The 17,934-nt window shown below is 36.8% G+C and overlaps 1 protein-coding gene across 13 annotated transcripts in view; it reads right to left on the reverse strand.

Moving 5' to 3' along the window:
• Positions 1 to 286: 286 nt before the first annotated feature.
• Positions 287 to 17,934, reverse strand: part of LOC118905225 (SSX family member 2 interacting protein) — a 42,083-nt gene continuing 24,435 nt past the window's right edge. For 6 of the 13 annotated variants that reach the window (XM_036871839.1, XM_036871785.1, XM_036871794.1 and 3 more), the window contains 7 exons: positions 17,682 to 17,871; positions 14,450 to 14,600; positions 12,392 to 12,528; positions 11,867 to 12,040; positions 8,316 to 8,430; positions 7,673 to 7,838; positions 287 to 3,899 (listed from right to left, as the gene is read on the reverse strand). In XM_036871839.1, coding sequence (XP_036727734.1) covers positions 3,725 to 3,899; positions 7,673 to 7,838; positions 8,316 to 8,430; positions 11,867 to 12,040; positions 12,392 to 12,528; positions 14,450 to 14,600; positions 17,682 to 17,871 — 1,108 coding nt within the window. In that variant the 3' untranslated portion in view covers positions 287 to 3,724. The remainder of the gene's footprint in view (positions 3,900 to 7,672; positions 7,839 to 8,315; positions 8,431 to 11,866; positions 12,041 to 12,391; positions 12,529 to 14,449; positions 14,601 to 17,681; positions 17,872 to 17,934) is intronic. The other 7 variants (XM_036871847.1, XM_036871823.1, XM_036871814.1 and 4 more) reach the window with 7 other exon arrangements.

Raw genomic sequence — 17,934 nt, forward strand, 5'->3', positions numbered from 1 at the left:
CCAAATCTTTGTAAATTCTTTTCCTATTAGATAATAATACATGTTCTTGTGGGCAGAAATTCTTTTTTAAAAATTATTTATTTATTTATTTATGGCTGCGTTGTGTCTTCGTTTCTGTGCGAGGGCTTTCTCTAGTTGCGGCAAGCGGGGGCCACTCTTCATCGCGGTGCGCGGGCCTCTCACTATCGCGGCCTCTCTTGTTGCGGAGCACAGGCTCCAGACGCGCAGGCTCAGTAATTGTGGCTCACGGGCCTAGTTGCTCCGCGGCATGTGGGATCTTCCCAGATCAGGGCTCGAACCCGTGTCCCCTGCATTGGCAGGCAGATTCTCAACCACTGCGCCACCAGGGAAGCCCTGTGGGCAGAAATTCTTAATGCTGCTTTGCAGGTATTTTGATTGTAGAAAACAAAAACAAAACCAAACACCCAACAAAAACAAAACAGTAATATATTAATTACGTAGTTCTTCCCATAGGAAATAATGCAAAGACTCTTTAACTAGAAGCTTGCCACGTCACTGTTAGGAGATGGATACGTGGTCCTGGAGCAGAACAATGAGTCCAAGTTTTATCACCAGACCGAATGTCTGAACAGCATCTCCCATTGTTTATGACTATTTAGGTTTATATAGCTGGTCTTCCACTCAACCCAGAGATTCTCAGTGGCAGGGAGCATGCTTAGTTGTCTTTCTCTCCCCAGTAACTAGAAGGTAGTAATAAGTCCTGACACACAGCAGCTACTTTATATGCTTATGAAAAGAATGAAAAAAATTAAGGACAAACATAGGAAGAAGTATATTTACTAGACTTCCAAGACCCATACTTAATTTAAATCCAATCTAGAAATAAGAACATGATTTACATCAGGCAACAGGTGTTCAAGACTTTTACAACAGGGCAATCACAGAAGGGGTTTGCTAGCTCACAGCGTTCTGTGCGTACACACTGCAAAACCTCTCCTGGCATTCTGGGCGTTTTCAAATGCTCCACCAGGACAGGTCAAAACTGGATTCTAGGGCGCTCTCCTTCTCACCATGCACCATGGAATATGTTTCCCCACAAAAAGTGCTACCACAGGCCTATGAACAAGTCTGGTCAGCAAAGGTACGAAAAATGCAACTCTAAGTACGACAGTATTTTAATTATACCATGAGGAAAACAATTTGCCGTGGATTGTTCCGTGAATCTAAACATTTAATACATTGCTTCTACAAGAAAGTACCTATTTATTAAGTTTAATTTTAATCTTAATTTTCTGGTAGGATTGTTCTTCTATTAAGTTTCTCATCATAAATTGAAGATATAAAAATTTAACAGTAGGAAATAAAATCTCTTAAATTTTCTTTGCCACTTTTATGCTTTGAAAATTCAAAATGGATAAAAACAAATAAGGCACAGAATGTTTCAGATCTGCATCCTGATGAACAAGAAGACACTGAAGATGGTCAGGAGGACTTCCAAGCAAAAGTGAACATGGTGCTCTCACCTCGTCGTGGCTAAATGCACAAGACTGCAGCACGGCTGTATTACTAGTACATTGCAAACACCTAGACAGGGAAGGGAAATAAAATCTAGGAGTCTTATGTGTGGAGTCAGGAGTTATCCAGCATGGAAACCGTTTCAACATTCTGGGAAGTTTAGCATGAATAGGAATCATCATTGGAGCTGGAATGTAAAGCAAACTCTACGCTGTTAAGTAAAAGATACAACTACTGGCAGATCTTTTATCAAAAGCACAATGATCCTGGCTTTCATTTTCCTGTTTCTTTCACACCTTAGATTTCACAGTAAGTCTCAAGGGAATTTTTCTTTCCAATATGAGAATTCAACCAACTTTAAAACGAAAAAAACAAAAAACTGATGCTGCTTTGTAGAAATTCATCATTGTGGAATGTAATATTCCTAAAATAAGAGATTACTCTAAAAATTAGAACACTGTTTCTAGCCAAGCATATCATGGAAACCCCTGAAAAAAACCCCCCAATTCTTGACAAATATATCACTGCCTATTTAGAAAATGTGATTGCTTTTCTTTGATCACATTATTGCTCAATAGCAAAAGAACGATATCACAGCTGTTTCTTCCTTTGGAGTATGGTACTACTTCTGAAATTCTGCATCATTTCTAATATTTTTAAATGGTAAAGAAGGGGCATGCACCAAGCTGAATGTGGTGACTAATTTGCTTTTGCTCAAGAGCCAGCTTTCTGAGACTATAAATGTGGTACTTTCTCATGAGTACTTTCACTAATGTCTTACAAGATACTCAATAATAGGCTATTAACCCTGAAAAAAATGCCTGCTGCTACGCAACTCCAAAGAGTTATATATATAGTGAGTGGATGACAAAAGTACTTTTTAACATGACAAATTTAAATTGAACAGCCACAACCAGGCGAGTGAATACAAATGGTTAAACTGCTAGAAAATGGGAAGGCAGATGGGCCTAAACTACAATACCTATAGCAAGGACTGGATATGTGTAGGCTTCTACATGCAGAGACAAATTGAGTTTGGTACTTAAAGCTTTCTGATGAAAATTCTAAGAAAGTGCTTGGGCCCACACTTACATTATTCTTACTATCAATAATAATAACAATAACAACCATGAAGAAACATGCAGTCAGTCCTGAAAATGAAATGGCAAGTTTGTCCAGAGTATCGTATCTGGACTATAAAATCTGATGCTTTTATGCTATCAGATTTCCTTATCAGTAAATATCTCATTGAAAAATTATTAATGAATTATTGGCAACTATACAAAGCCTTTGCTGGTATAGGTGTTACGGTATGGGTACCCATCTGGTAGAGAAAATATCACCATCCAAACATCTTAAATACCTTAATATCTTCTATCATCCAAATATCCTAAGCCAATATTCTTAAATTGTTTCATCCAAAGGTACTCTTGTCTTACCTCTATTACGCTAAAATCAATAATCCTTTGAAAAATTGTAATATCCTACATATTAAAAAAAACCTAATGCTGTAGAAATCTCCAAAATGTAACATTAGTAATGTTAATGATCTAAAGAACTTGGCTTCATGGAATAGCTTTTCAGTATTTATTGCTCAGATGGGTTCAAAAAATTCTTAAGCATAATGTGGCAATGGCTCTAATATATCTGTAAACAGAATATCACTAATAAAAATTTTATTGGCATGAAATACTATAATTATGGATGTGTAAAATCTTTAAATCTTAAAGCCTCTTAACATAATCATGTATATCTATGTACAAAACATACATAAATTTTACTTTATTTAAAACATATGAAAGAGGGTATTTCAAATCACACTAAACATAATAAATATATAACTTGCTTTGTTAAAAAGCTACATTCAAGGAAAGGCTAAACTTCCAATGCCAACTCTATATGAGACAAAATTAAACATTTACAATAATCAGTTTCCTAAAAGTGCTATTTTTAATACCTATAAGAGGAAACTCATTCTAGTGCTTTGTTTCCATCCAAACGTTTATACATTCCTTTATTCACAGAACCAGGTGCTTCTGTTACTAAAAATACATATCCAAAGCTTTTATATCCTTTTAAATAGATTTAACATTTTAGCTCTTTGGGGGAGGAACAGGGAAGTCCAAACAAACAACACAGACCATTTTAAATTATTAGAGATGATTGACTTTATAACACACCCTGTTTCAACTCAGATGTGAAATTTGATGAACATGTTAATGAAAAAAAAAAATCCCAGTTCACATGTCTAAGGTAAGTCATCCTTCTCTACATGAGAATTTGCGTAGGTTGAGGAGCGTCCACTATAGCCACCTTCCTGTGAATCAGGCCTTGACGCCACGCTCCACTTCTGATTTGTACATTCTCTTCCAACCTGATTTGGCTTAGATTCTTCAGGGGTTGTATTTAGTACACTGATGGAACTGTTGGGGAAAGAAAAGGGAGATCTTCATCACCATCTCCTCCTCCTTTCATACCTTAGATATGCCTGAATGTTAAAATCTGATTACTCCCTTGTCTCATGCTAAGTAAATTTTGAGGACACACTGGTCAAGAACACAAAAGTGTTTCAACATGGTCACTTTTATCTATCCATCTATTTATTTTATTTATCTGTTCAGTCTACTGTGAAGGATGCTACCCAACTAGAGCCTAAGGTAGATAGAGAACACGTGAGTTTTGAAAGCTAATGTTCCCCACACCCCTGTCTTTCCGTCACTAGTTTCTAATCTCTTCATAGTTTCTTTCTTCACTCATCCATCTGTTCATGCATGCTTTCATCCTCCATCCGTTCACTCATGCAGATATTTAATGAGTGCCTACAAAGTGGTTAGGAGTCCAGACCCTGAACAGATGGTTTATGCTCATATCCCAGCTGGACCACTTACAACGTCACTTCGGGCAAGTTAACCCTCCCTGTTCTTCAGCTTCCTCAGTTGTAAAATGGAAATAATAATAGAACCTACACCTCACAGGGTTGGGGTGGGAACTAAATGAGTTAACACACACTAAGCACTTAACGATGATGCTCAATTAACTTCAAGTGTCGGACAATAACAATCGAAGTGTCTGAACACAGACACAGTCCCTAGCTTCAGAGATACAGTCTGAGGTATGCTTTGCAACCACCCTCAAAACGAGGAAATTTAGTTAAATGATTACTTGCAAATCATGGGATTGAACCAATGAACAATACATTTTTATCAACTGAATATCTTACGTAATTTTTTTCACAAAACTTCTTTTGCCTAAATGTTCATTTTTTGGTGTGACTTTGGTTAACTAACTCAACCTTATAATGTGGCAATCCTAAAAAAAACTGAGTTGCTTTAATTCTAAAACGCTAAACCAAAAACATAATTGACAATTTTACTTACACTTATTTGCTTAAAAAAAAAAAGGAACTTGCTTATAATTCAGATTCAGAATCCCTGCCATCTCAGATGAGATGAGATCAATGATGAACTAAGTTCTCTACGTAACTTAGTACAAGAGGTACTCTGCAGGTAATCCAGGCACAGCCCGTAACATTCCACTCTACGGTGAAGGAGCAATGAGGATGTTGCTGTAGAAATTAGCTACAAATATTCCTCATTATTTTGTCATAATCTTATTACGAACCCAGATCCAAGGTGCTTTAGGAGCAGGAATCCAAATATACCAAATAATTTAAAATTTCAAGAACGATGTCAAGCTGCACAGCTTCTCTCCTGATAACTAGTTACATGACTCTTTTGTTTTACCCTCAGTGGCCAGTATCTGTGAACAGCTTAATGAAATTTCTTTAAGATCCAAAATTCTGTTTCTATGCCACTGACATTGTTCAGTATAGCTCTTGAACACAAAAAACAGAAAAGCATTTTTATAATCCACTTATGTTTACATATATTTTTATTTTTATAGCCTGTTATTGAAGGTTTACAATGGACCAAGTACTGTTTTAAGTGCTTTACATATATTGGTACCGAATCTCACAGTACCCTATGGTGTAGGTACTAAATGTTGGACTTTTTATTAAACACAAAACAAAGTCTTCAAGGAATATTTATGTTAAATACTTTACAACTAAAAATAATTATGTAACAAAGTAAAAATTTTAAATACATAAAAATAATTGAGGCAACTGAGCTATGTTCTCTTTTAGGTACAGAATGCATTACAAGCATACTTCGTTTTATGGCATTTCAACTTATTGCACTTTGCAGATACTGTATTTTTTTTACAAACAGAGGGTTATGGCAACCCTGGGTTGTCAGACGAATTAGCATTTTTTAGTGATAAAGTATTTTTTAATTAAGGTACGCACATTGTTTTTTTAGACATAATGCTATTGCACACTTCACAGACTACAGTACAGTGCACACATAACTTTTATATGCACTGGGAAACCAACAAGTTTGAGTATCTCGCTTTGTTGCGATACTCGCTTTATTGCAGTGGTCTGGAACTGAATCTGCAACATCTCCGAGGGCTGCCTGTATTTGTAAATGGTGAGCAGAATGTCTGTCTAAATCTATACACAGAGTTCTGATTGGTCAAATTTGGGGGCTTCAATAACATTCTATGTAAGAAAATACTCTGAGCTTATATTATCTTTTGATTGTAAATTAAACAAACTTTAACTTCCCATATTTCACACATCAACCTATTGGCTCTAACTGCAAAACACAGCCTAAATCCAAGCACAGTTCTGTCTTCATGTAATGACCCTAGGGTGCAAATTACCACATCTCTCACCTCAACTCCACTGATGTTTCTTAACTGGCTCTCCTGGCTTGTGCTCCTAAAATCTGTTTCTCATATAGTAAAATGAAGTAATCTTTTTAAAACTTGGATTTTAAAAAAATCATTATCTCACTTAAAAGGTCTCCAATGCTTTTCCATTGCCCTTAGAACAATATCCGACTTGCAAGTACAGACTAACATAGTTGACAAATGAAATCGCAAGTGCGTGTGGGAGCACAAGCAGAGCGGGCTGGGTATAAACAATATCAGTCATGAGTTGATAACTGCTGAACCTGGGTGACGGGTACGCAGCGTCCCTGACCTCATTCCCTCTACCTGTGTATACATGTGAACTTTTACATAATGCTACCTCCCACCCTCACACCTCTGGGTCGTGCTCACTAACCACACTCGCCATCCACAAACACGCCCGTGTCCCGCCTCAGGGTTCCTACACTTGCCTGGAGGACTCCTCCCCCAGCTCCTTTTTTGCCCCCCAGTGTTTACTTAGAGTCCTAATCCTTTTAAAGGCCAACTACAAATGAGAGTGCCTTGTCCTTTTTTAAAACTTCATATTTTTGTTTAAAAATTTATCTATTTAACAATTCTTGGTCCAAGGGCTAGCTGGCGTCTTCAGCACTTAGCTGCACGCCAGTCTCTCTCTCACTACAACAGGCCAACTGTGCTGCAGCCCTGGCTCCCGCTTTCTAAGGCACCTGGGAAGGCCCTCGTGCCACTGTCTCCTACGTTAATGAAGAGGAGAGCGGTCACCACCACACTTGGCGACATGTCCCTTTGCTCTTTGTTACTCCTCTCTATCTCCCTAGGAATGTTCTATCTGCTTAGTTCAAAATTAATCTTGGAATAGGCTCTGAGGTAGAGTACTGATATTATACCTTAGAAAACGATGTAACAACTTAAGACAGAGGAAAATACCACAATGCATCAGTCAAAAGCAGTATCTGGCTCTCCTGGGGGTGGGGAGCAACTTTGTCTACCCTGTCATCCTTGGGCACAGATCCTCTTCACCGGTCAAGGGGAGGGGGATTTTCTCGGGTCTTTGTTCTTCCACACCAATAAAATGGGCATACCACAAGAAACTCTAAAATAGGTACTCTACAGAAACTATCAAAACAATATCCTTCTATTCAATACAATTAAATTATTAAGTAACTCCTGAAATAAGACTGTATTTTAAATTGTATTTTACATGTGAAGTAAAAAGAATCACATTATATGACTTGGCTCCCAGAAGACAGGGACCAGAGCTACCTTGTTCACTGCTGTATTCCCAGCACCTAACAGGTGTCTATAGGATACCCAATAAATATTTGTACAATGAATGAGTCAATCTACTCAATTCCTCTCCAGAGTCTCTACCGGTGCTCGTCCTAGACACGCCAACTTTTCCTTTGCAACGCAACTCTAGCACTTTAACAAACATGTGAGAAGATCACCTATAGACCAGTACCTATGTTCAGATACACAGGAACGCGTCTGGCAAAAGTCTGAAGTAGAAGGAGAAGCAGGAAGAGACTTAGTAAGTTTAGACATGCAAACTGGAGACCCACTAGGCGCACCGTGAGGCTTCTTCTGCCGTGGCCTCGAGTGCACTGTAGGGTTGTCCCGATCAGAACCTGTTTAAAAAAGAAAAAAAGAAAAAAAAAGAAGGAAAAAAGGCACTACATCTGGAAAAGCATTAAATATAGTGAAGGTAATTAACTAGGGTCCTAGACTAGATTCATTTGCAGTTCTAAGTGAGGTGTGAGAGAACAAATTAATCTAAATATCCACTGTGGCCCTATGAGTCTAGTCTAGCTAATCTGGTGATCTTTGTTATGCACTGTCCACAAACATTTAGAAGGATCTAGTTTAAAAAATATTTCTAGATTGTGAATTTTCAAAACTTGACATTATTACACTCACAACAAAAGTTGCTCTGGGTATGCAAAGTCCTCCTGTCATTTCTATTTTGACTACAGTAAATAAAATATCAAAGTTAATTTTTAGTTCCAATTAGAGAGTTCTTACTGGTGACTGCTAAAGTTATATATTAATAATTATCTACTTTATTTACATGCGTTTTCAGATTAAAGAGTTTATGAAGTACTCACTTCCTGAGAAGGCACTGAGAAGTTTCACATTTTCTGAGTTCTGGTGGTCAAAGGTAGTCATATTTAGAAACTGTTGCTTTAACCAACTGGCTCTTTCTTCTTCAAATGCCTTTCTCTACCATAACAAGCAAACCAAAGAAATACCGATCAATACTTCAACATTCACACAATTGCCATTTCACACGATTTCTCTAGCTATTTGTGTCTGCTCTCTGATTATCTCTATATATTTAGTCAAAGGAATTAACCCTAGAAAACTAAGAAAAATTTCATTTAAGAAAATTATGTTTAAAAAATAAAAATTCACCTGTTTCTCCTGACAAGGAGAAACATCAATTTCACATCAATTCTGAATAAATTCAAGTGTATAACACAAAATAATAAGCATGTTAGCATAACTTTAAACATATGGAATATGAGCACAACTTCTGAACACACAAAACATGGTAAATATAAGATTACAAACAACAGAAAAATTGACATTTACCCCACTGTAAACTAATCACTTGAAAAAAAAAAAGGAGATATGACTTCATCAAGCACTGCTCTCATCCTCCAACCATCTCCCAGTACTAGCAGCCGTCACCACTAGACCACAGAGGGCCTATGTCAAACCTCCTCCTTCTGAATAGCTAATTAGCAATCCGAAATTCTCCCTCTCCCCTCGGGTCTCTCGTACTTCCTTCCCATCCTTCACTGGCCCCACTGTCCTCAGTGACCAGAGGCAGATAGAGTCTCAGGCAGAGAATGGGGAGTGGTATGCAAAGCAGCAAGAGTATCTCTTGGAGTAGCGTCAGGGGTGGTGGGGGGATACGGGCTCAGAAACACAGGTGATCCCATAAGACAGGAGGAAATGCTGGTGCAAACTGTTTTTGCTCCTGAGGAAGATAGCTATTGATGACATAGACTTTCATAATTACAGAGGAAGGTCATGTCAGCTACTTAAGATAGCATATAGTCTTTCATTCATAAATATTAATACAAAACCATGGATCACCAGACATTTGAAGAAAACTAACAGCATAAAAGAAAAACGGCCAGGATAAATAAAGAGAACTGGCCAAGGGAAACAATTCAAGATAAACTTTTTTTTCAAATAACACAAATTATCAGACAGATTTATGAATATTTGTAAAATATAATGGTATACCAAAAAAGGCAAACAATAAGGACATTAGAAAACTTAAAAGATAAATTCTGAAATAAAAACTCAGTGGATGAAGTGAATAATAAAACTGACCTTTGCTGAATACCAGGTTGGTGATGCCCAAGATAAGAGTGAGAAAATATTCCTGAATCCAGAACATAAAGTCAATCTATAGATGTAGTCAGAAGGCAAAACATTTGTCTAACAGAATTTCCAGAATGCAAGAGAAGAAGGAAAAAATACAGAATTGAAGAAAGTATCCCTAAACTGAAGAAATATAGTGTCTTCAGGCTGAAAGGAGCTACCCAGACGTATCCTGGTAAAATTGCAGAACTCTTAAGAACATAAAATTCCAAAAGCTTCCAGAGAGGGGGAAAAACAAAACACAGGTATCTACAAAGTAATACAGGTTATATTACAGCCAGGCTTCTCATGAGCAAAACAAAACACTGGAAGAAATGGAATAACTCAAAAGTTTTGAGGGGAAACGTTAGAAAACTAAATTCTATATCCAGCCAAACCAATCAACTAAGAATGTATTTTTTACATATTCCAGAATTCAGAATATTTTTCACTCACACACTACTTATGAAAAACTTACTCAAGAAAGTAATACAGCAAATTGGAAAAGGAACTGAAGAAAGAGAATAACATGAGATATAAGTTGAATCTGATTCAGGAAATCATAAAGGAAGCTACAAAGAAAGTCAAAGTATTTACTACACAGTGATACATGGAAGATTTTCTTCCATGTGGCAAAATCTTAATAACAGAATATTTTTTATGTGTCCAAAAAAATTACTTGGCTACAGAATGAATAACATTTACATAATCCCTATGTTACCAACGTTCTTTCTGGTTTTTAATTCTTAAGTCTCAATCTTAGACAAAGTACTTACACCTGAATTGTATTAAAAGACAGAATATAAACGTGATAATACTTGACAATGAAAACTAATATCACAGACAAAAAGTGGGGAGTCGAAGGGTAAGAGCAGTGCAACAAGGGTAACTACAAGGATGTCCTCATCTTTTGTCTCAGGGATAAACCTATACTGTCTGAAGTTGAGCAAACCTGAAATGGAAGCATTAAACAAATTTACTTAAAGCAAAAAAGTCAACCAGGAGAAATAATTCTTTAAAAAGGTAGCTTAAAAAAGTAAAAATATTATGAAGAAATCATATGTAAATGAGAAACAGTGTAGATGGGAGGTATGCTAAAGACACGAAACTCCTTATCTTTCATAGTGGGGGATCGATAGGCTTATATCAAGAAAAAAGGTTGAACTTTATTTCAAGTTAGAATAGTACTTCCCAGAAGAATCACAAACTTTTAACAGTGGTTACTTCTGAGGAATGAAACTGGCAATAAGAATGGAGGATACTGTCTTACCTTGTAGCTTTTTGTATGGATTGAGTTTCTTTTTTTAAACCATTTTCAGACATTACTTCTCTAATTTTTGAAAAGGAAATATGTAGGTAATACACTGCTAAATAAAAAAGCGACCTGTCGAAGTGTATACACACACAGTTCAAACTGTTAATGCATTCATCCCTGGGTAAGGGGATGGAGAGAGAGAGGGGGAGAACTTTATTTTTACTGTATTCTACCCCAACCCCCTTTTTTTAAAACAAAAGACATGTTTTTGGTTGCACTCTCTTCTGACTCTACACCTACTGACAGTGGAGACATGACAGATGCCCAAAAGAAATCTCTTGTGTGAAGCTAAACCCTTAACAGTAGAAAGCCACCCAACGGACTTTCCTGGCAGCGCAGCAGTTAAGAATCCGCCTGCCAATGCAGAGGACGCGGGTTCGATCCCCAGTCCAGAAAGATGCCACACGCCGCAGAGCAACTAAGCCCATGTACCACAACTACTGAGCCTGCGCTCTAGAGCCCATGAGCCACAACTACTGAGCCCACACACCTCAACTACTGAAGCCTGTGCCCCTAGAGTCCATGCTCTGCAACAAGAGAAGCCACTGCAATGAGAAGCCCATGTACCGCAATGAAGAGTAGCCCCTGCTCGCCACAACTAGAGAAAGCCGGCATGCAGCAACGAGGACCCAATGCAGCCAAAAAAATAACATAAAACAAAACAAAACAAAACAAAATAAAATAAAACAAAGAAAGCCACCCAAAAGGGATGATAAATGCTTATAGTTTTTTCAATAAAAAAATTTTTTTTCAATACAAAAATGTTTCAATTCCAAATCTGGTAAAGGCAGAATGATATCCTTCTATTATAGCTTCCATTTCAAGCTATTTGTGAAATCACTGGTAAAATACTTGAGAAAAAAAATGGATAGCAAAGAAACAAGAAAAAGCAGAACTTAGATGCATTCTGCTGACCTCTCCAGGACCTTCAAACGCTCTACAAAGAAAGCCAATTGCTTAAAATACCTCCAATCCTAGGCGAATAGCTGCTTCTGTAAAGCTTCGTCTTTCTTTCTCGAAATTCTTCTTTTGCTCTTTAAATAGGGACCATTCTTCTTTGAGGCGTTCCTTTTCTTCCAACAGGTAACAGTCTCGTAGCAGTGAAGTGGTGTCATCATCACACGCAGTAGCAAGCTGCTGCTATTAAATTTTAAAACATAGTAAGTTCCAGAGTGTCCCTGCAACACTCCAGCAAGTTGAAATGAACGCAAGGGAAAAGCAGGTCAAACTTTAGGGGAAGGAGAGAAATGATAAAGAATCAGAAAGTCAACTGAAATGAGGAGTCTCATTTCCCAAATGCTTCTAACTGGCAAAGCCCCTACTAAGGAGTGCTACGTGGTCTATCTCCGGGCAAGCACAGAACTTAGTTTAGACTGAAAAATGTCAAATGCTACAGATCTTATAAAGTAAAGGAGTAAAAATATAGTAAGATTAAGTAAAATTCTGACCCTTCACAGGGGAGAACAGTTTTAAAAGGTGCCTTGCATTTACCTGTAAAAGTTGCTGCTGAGTTTTAATCATTTCTTTACACTGTTGAATTTCTAACTCAAGTTTTTCAGTTTCTTGTTCATGGTCTTGTCGTGAGATTACATCTTCATCATTAAAACCTTCTACGTGTACCTTTGAAACTAACACAAAACCAGTAATTTGACATAAACCTTACAATCATCATTTTAGTTTATGGTGTTTGGGGACATATATTTAAAAATCAAGGCTCTCAGAACTTTTCCCTTTCTGGAATCTTGCAGGTTTTCTAAAAGGTAGGTATTTCCTTTGCCCTTTAAAAATTCCATAAGCTATAATAAAATAAAATAAAATGTATATTATTTTAACACTAAAAAATTTTAAAAAGCACAAAGCAGCTCTAAGGAGTTCATGGCAACTATAAATTCATGCTATTTCTGGACTAAATGATCTCCTTACTTACAGAGCTCTACTGCCAACATTTAATCTGTAATTCATATTTATTCACGATTATGTCCTAATTAAAAATGTACAACCTATATTCACAGAAAAATTAACATTCATAACCTATGTTCTTTTGACACTTCCCCAAAGATCAGTGCAGTGCTACAAATCTTGCTGTTATTAAATTCAACAAATATGAAGTCCAAAAATACTTGCTATTTACTAATAGACAATGATGACTGAAATCAATAAAATCTCATGTAAAGTAATTTTGATACTATAATTTTGCTGACTGCTCTTTACTTTTGGAGACAGTTAGCACTGAGTATGTCATTTTTGACCATTTAGAATAAATTTTCTTTAAATAGACTTCATTTACTTAGCAGGAATCTTAATTTTCTTGATTTAAAAGCATGCGAATCTTAACAAATATAAAATAAGGATATATTCATCCACATATATCTATTTATACTATCTATAATGACAAGAAGTGGTATCTAAAATAATAGACTGTTAAGTGAAAAAAGCACAGTGTAGGCAAAAAACATGTAATATTCAATTTGTGGTTTGTATACACTTAAAATAAATATTTTGTGAGCACACAGAGAAAGGTCTAGAAAGGTATGCACCAAACTATTAGGTGTTACACATAGGGAACAGAGACCTGAATATTCTACTTTATATATTGGGTTGGCCAAAAAGTTCGTTCGGTTTAAAAAGTAAAAATAAAAGACATTTTTCATTTCCACCAAGAACAATATATTCGTTAACCGAACGAACTTTCTGGCCATCCCAATACCTCCTAATTGATACTTTGCATCGAATGTCTATTATTTTGTTTTTTTTTAAAGAATTTTCTTTTTTTTTTTAATTAGTTATCTATTCTATACATATCAGTGTATACAGTCAATTCCAATCTCCCAATTCATCCCACCACCATCGTCCGTCCCCTGCTTTCCCCCCTTGGTGTCCATATGTTCGTTCTCTACATCTGTGTCTCTATTTCTGCCTTGCAAACCAGTTCATCTATACCATTTTTCTAGATTCCACATATATGCGTTAATAGACAATATTTGTTTTTCTCTTTCTGACTTACTTCACTCTGTATGACAGTCTCTAGGTCCATCCACATGTCTACAAGTGACCCAAGAACCTTACTGAACAATGTATTCATTAACCGAACGAACTTTTTGGCCAACCCAACACTTCCTAATTGATACTTTGCAACAAGTGTCTATTATTTTGAAAATAATTTAGAAATGAATTATTAGCAACCTAGGAATAGGCAAGTATCTAGGAATAATAAGCAAAAGGTTCATATTTATACTATATTATGATTAATATTTTCCTGATTTCCATGATACAGTAAGAGACTCAGTTCACTTTATTCAATTGTCTTCTGCACTCAGAGCCGACAGACATATGATGTCCTCTTTTCGGAGAGATTCACTCTGAGAGCAAAGCATTTTTTCTCAGCGAGGTTCAAACTGCATGTCTGGAAGTAGGCAGTCTTGCTTTTCAAACCACCAGACTGAGCTAAGGACTTCAGTCTGAGCCCGTAACTTGGCTTTCCAGGTGACTGACTGAAGTCAGCTTACTGAGTGTCACAGCTCAATCCACCTGTGTTCAGGCAGTACTTACCTTGGTTATCAAGTTTTTCTACATGACTTTTCAAAATTCTCCACTGTTTTCTGATGCTGTTGGTAAGCTGCTCTCTCACAGTTTCACAGGAAAGGTCCCACATACTCTCTCTACTCAGTTCCCCAGCATCTTCTTCAATATCAGAGATAACCTACCAGTGGCCAGAGATGAGAGGGAAAGACCAGAATCTTAAAATGGCTTTAGACACTCAGGCAGTAGTCGCCAGACTGATGGTCAGAGACACATATCAAAATCATTTCTGTGCTGTATCTGAAGCATAAATGACCCAGTCCTTAACATAAATGTCTTGAGAAAAAGCAATTAATACTGAAGATAGAAATTCCTCAACTCAGGTCTCTTCAAAGCTGAATTTGAAGCCCAATGTAGTCAGTGAGAAAAGTCATGGAACTGTGTGAGGAGGAGCAACCTGTCTCATGCTGTGTTAGGTGCTTTCACACGTTAATTAGTCCTCAAATCATGTTACCACGTGGGGAAACTGAGGCTTAGAGAAGCAGACTAACTTTCCTGATGTCACACAGCTCCAGTCTAACTGGCCTCCAATTTTTGGTTGCTTTGACAAATAAACCTGTGAAATAATCTCCAAAGTAAAAGCAACTGTTAATCCTATTTTTCTCATATATTTTTGTTTAATAAAACTGGAGATATTTTTCTCTGTATTCTACCAAGACATTAAATCACAGGAAAATGTAGCAAACTTTACTGATATGATCAAATAAAGTCAAAGCAGGATAAAGAACATAGGGAAGCAATACTAAATGTATACAAGTCATAATAACCTGCATCTACATAAAATGGTCCTAATTTGTTATTAACATCCAGGATAGTAGATACATATACTTAACTAATTTGAACAATATATCTTGCTGGGGAAAAAAAAAAGAAGAAAAGAGATGATGAAAAGAAAGAAGGGCTGATTAGACTGTCCCCACACGTACTGATAGATGCAGCAGGAGTGAGGGAGTGACTGAGTCTGAAGAACTGTATCAATAGTCTGAGGTCAGCAATGGGTTGGTAGAGGTCTAGGTCTCCCAGGGGGCGTAGGTAGGGAAAACCCAGGGTGTGGCTCACTGTGACTCTGGTTCTTGCCAATCAACACTCTGGAGCTACCTGACAGTAATTCTTCCAAGGAGAATTCTCTGCTATACACCTTCTCTGCTATACATTTCAAGGCATACCAGAATACTACAAATTCATTATTAAAATTAACTGCTGCACATTAATAATTGCCAGATTGAGTGAAACTCTAAAACCACAAAAAAATTAAAAATTCATTTAACTTGAATTTTGGGTATGTATTTTGGCTACAATTAAGCAAAATAATAAATGAAAATTTGGATGCTACCTAGGCATTCCAAGGTTATGTCTTACTCTTCTTGCTATAATGGGCCAAAATCTTTCCTTACAAGTAAGGAATGGGTGAATTACTTAAATTTTAAGAGAAAACGTATCGAGAAAAAAAGGATCTTTTAAAAAAGAGGAAATACACTTAAGATATTATTGTTTCTCCAAACTTCAACATCTGAATTATGAGAAATTATACAGGATACTATCATCTGAAAAAGATCTCCTTGATTTACTACCTACTTTTGCTGACTAAAAGCTGGTAATGAGACATTAGTAAAGGCTGGGTCCAAAACTGAAGAAACCACAGGAGTTACAGAAACTATGCTAACTCTGGCAAGGTATTAGTGAGTGTTAAGAACTGACCCAAAGTGATAGACTTTGAGAGAAAAGGTTAGTTAACTGAATATAAGATGTCAAGCAGACTCCAAATTGGAGAGTCTAAAAAGAACACTCAGGTTCTTTTTTTAAAGAAGAAAAAAAAAGGCAAGAGATGAGCTTATCAGTTGGACTGATTTGTGAAACCACAAAATAATCCTCAAATATAGGTTAATAAAACATGTTTGGTGACTTACTGGTAATTACTACTTTTCATCAACATTGTTATTTTCAGATTTTAGTTACTAATGTGAACTTGCTTGAATACAGAATTTAAATTTATATGTAAAGAACTAAGTTTAAAAACCTTTTCACCATTATGTGACTTTTTTTTCTGACCTCTACATGTTATGCCCTCATCAAATGATTTCCCCAGGCTTTCTACCTCAAAAAACACCTACTAAGGGCCAATTCAAATGTGACTTCCTCTGTGATGCCTTTCTTGATTGCCATAATTGTTTTATTTTACACACTGTACCACCCTATTATAGCTGTTAATGTGTATAATAATTACTTCTCTATATGCCTGTCTCTCTCAAAAAAGGCTCTTGTGGGATGCAATGGTCTGAATGTTTGTGTTCTCTCTAAATTCTTATGTTGAAATCCTAACCTCCAATGTGATGGCATTCGGAGGTGGGTGATCTTAGGGAAGTGATTAGGTCATGAGGGTGGAGCCCTCATAAATGGGGCCCCAGTGAGCTCTCTCACTTTTTCCCACCATGTGAGGATGAAAGAAGTCAGCAATCCAACCAGGAAAAGGACCCTCACAGACACCAACCCTGCTGGCATCCTGATTTTAGATTTCCAGCCTCCAGAATTGCGAGAAATAAATTTTTGTTTGTTTATAAGCCAACCAGTCTATGGTACTTTGCTTTAGCAGCCTGAACTAAGGCAAAGGAAACAGTCAAAATCTTCTCAGCTTTTTCTCTCCAGGGACTAGAACACATAATGAACATTCAATAAATTTATGGACTAAGTGATTCTTTGGTTCCCAAAGTTAATAAAAGTTTCACTCTCTGAAAAGTAGAGCCTGCTAAAGTTACTCAACATTTAAGCTACTTAAAGGATGTTTGGCACAGTGGTTAAAAGCATGAGCTCTGGAGTGAGACAGACTTGGATTCAAATCCTAGTTCTGTCATGCGTGATACTGAGATAGCTTTTGTGCCTCAATTTCCTCACCTATAAAATAGGGATAATCATAGTACCCAAAGCATCAATTATTATAAGACTAAAATGAGACAATGCTTATAAAGTGCTTTTCATGGTGCTTGGCACAGATTAAGTCCCCAGAAAATCACCTCCATCATTTCCTAGGGCATGTCTGGAAACTTACAGGGACATTTTTTTGGTTGTCAGAGTGACTGGGGGTAGCGCAGCAGTGAGTGTCCTGCACAAGATATCAACAGTGTCCCCATTGAGAATACCTATCTACTGTTTTAATTGTTCTAATCAGCGATCTGAAGACTGTATTAGAGAGGAAAGAGCCACTTACAGTTCCTGTACTATCATCTGCTCTTTCTCTAGGTTTCTGCTTTTGGGGAGAAAGAAGAGAAATCATTTCCTTTTTCATTTGCTGAAGAACCTTCTTAAGTTCAGCATTTTCCATTAGGATTTGTTTCTGACGATATTCATAATCATTCAAGAGAATTTTATACATTTCATCTTCGTTCCTGAGAAAGAAACTGTCAGTATGAAAATGCAGTATAGAAAGGGAAGTCTGATTAAACGTGTCAGTTTGATTCGTG

The sequence above is a fragment of the Balaenoptera musculus genome, chromosome 1 (genome assembly GCF_009873245.2).
Source record: "Balaenoptera musculus isolate JJ_BM4_2016_0621 chromosome 1, mBalMus1.pri.v3, whole genome shotgun sequence".
Lineage (NCBI taxonomy): Eukaryota > Metazoa > Chordata > Mammalia > Artiodactyla > Balaenopteridae > Balaenoptera > Balaenoptera musculus.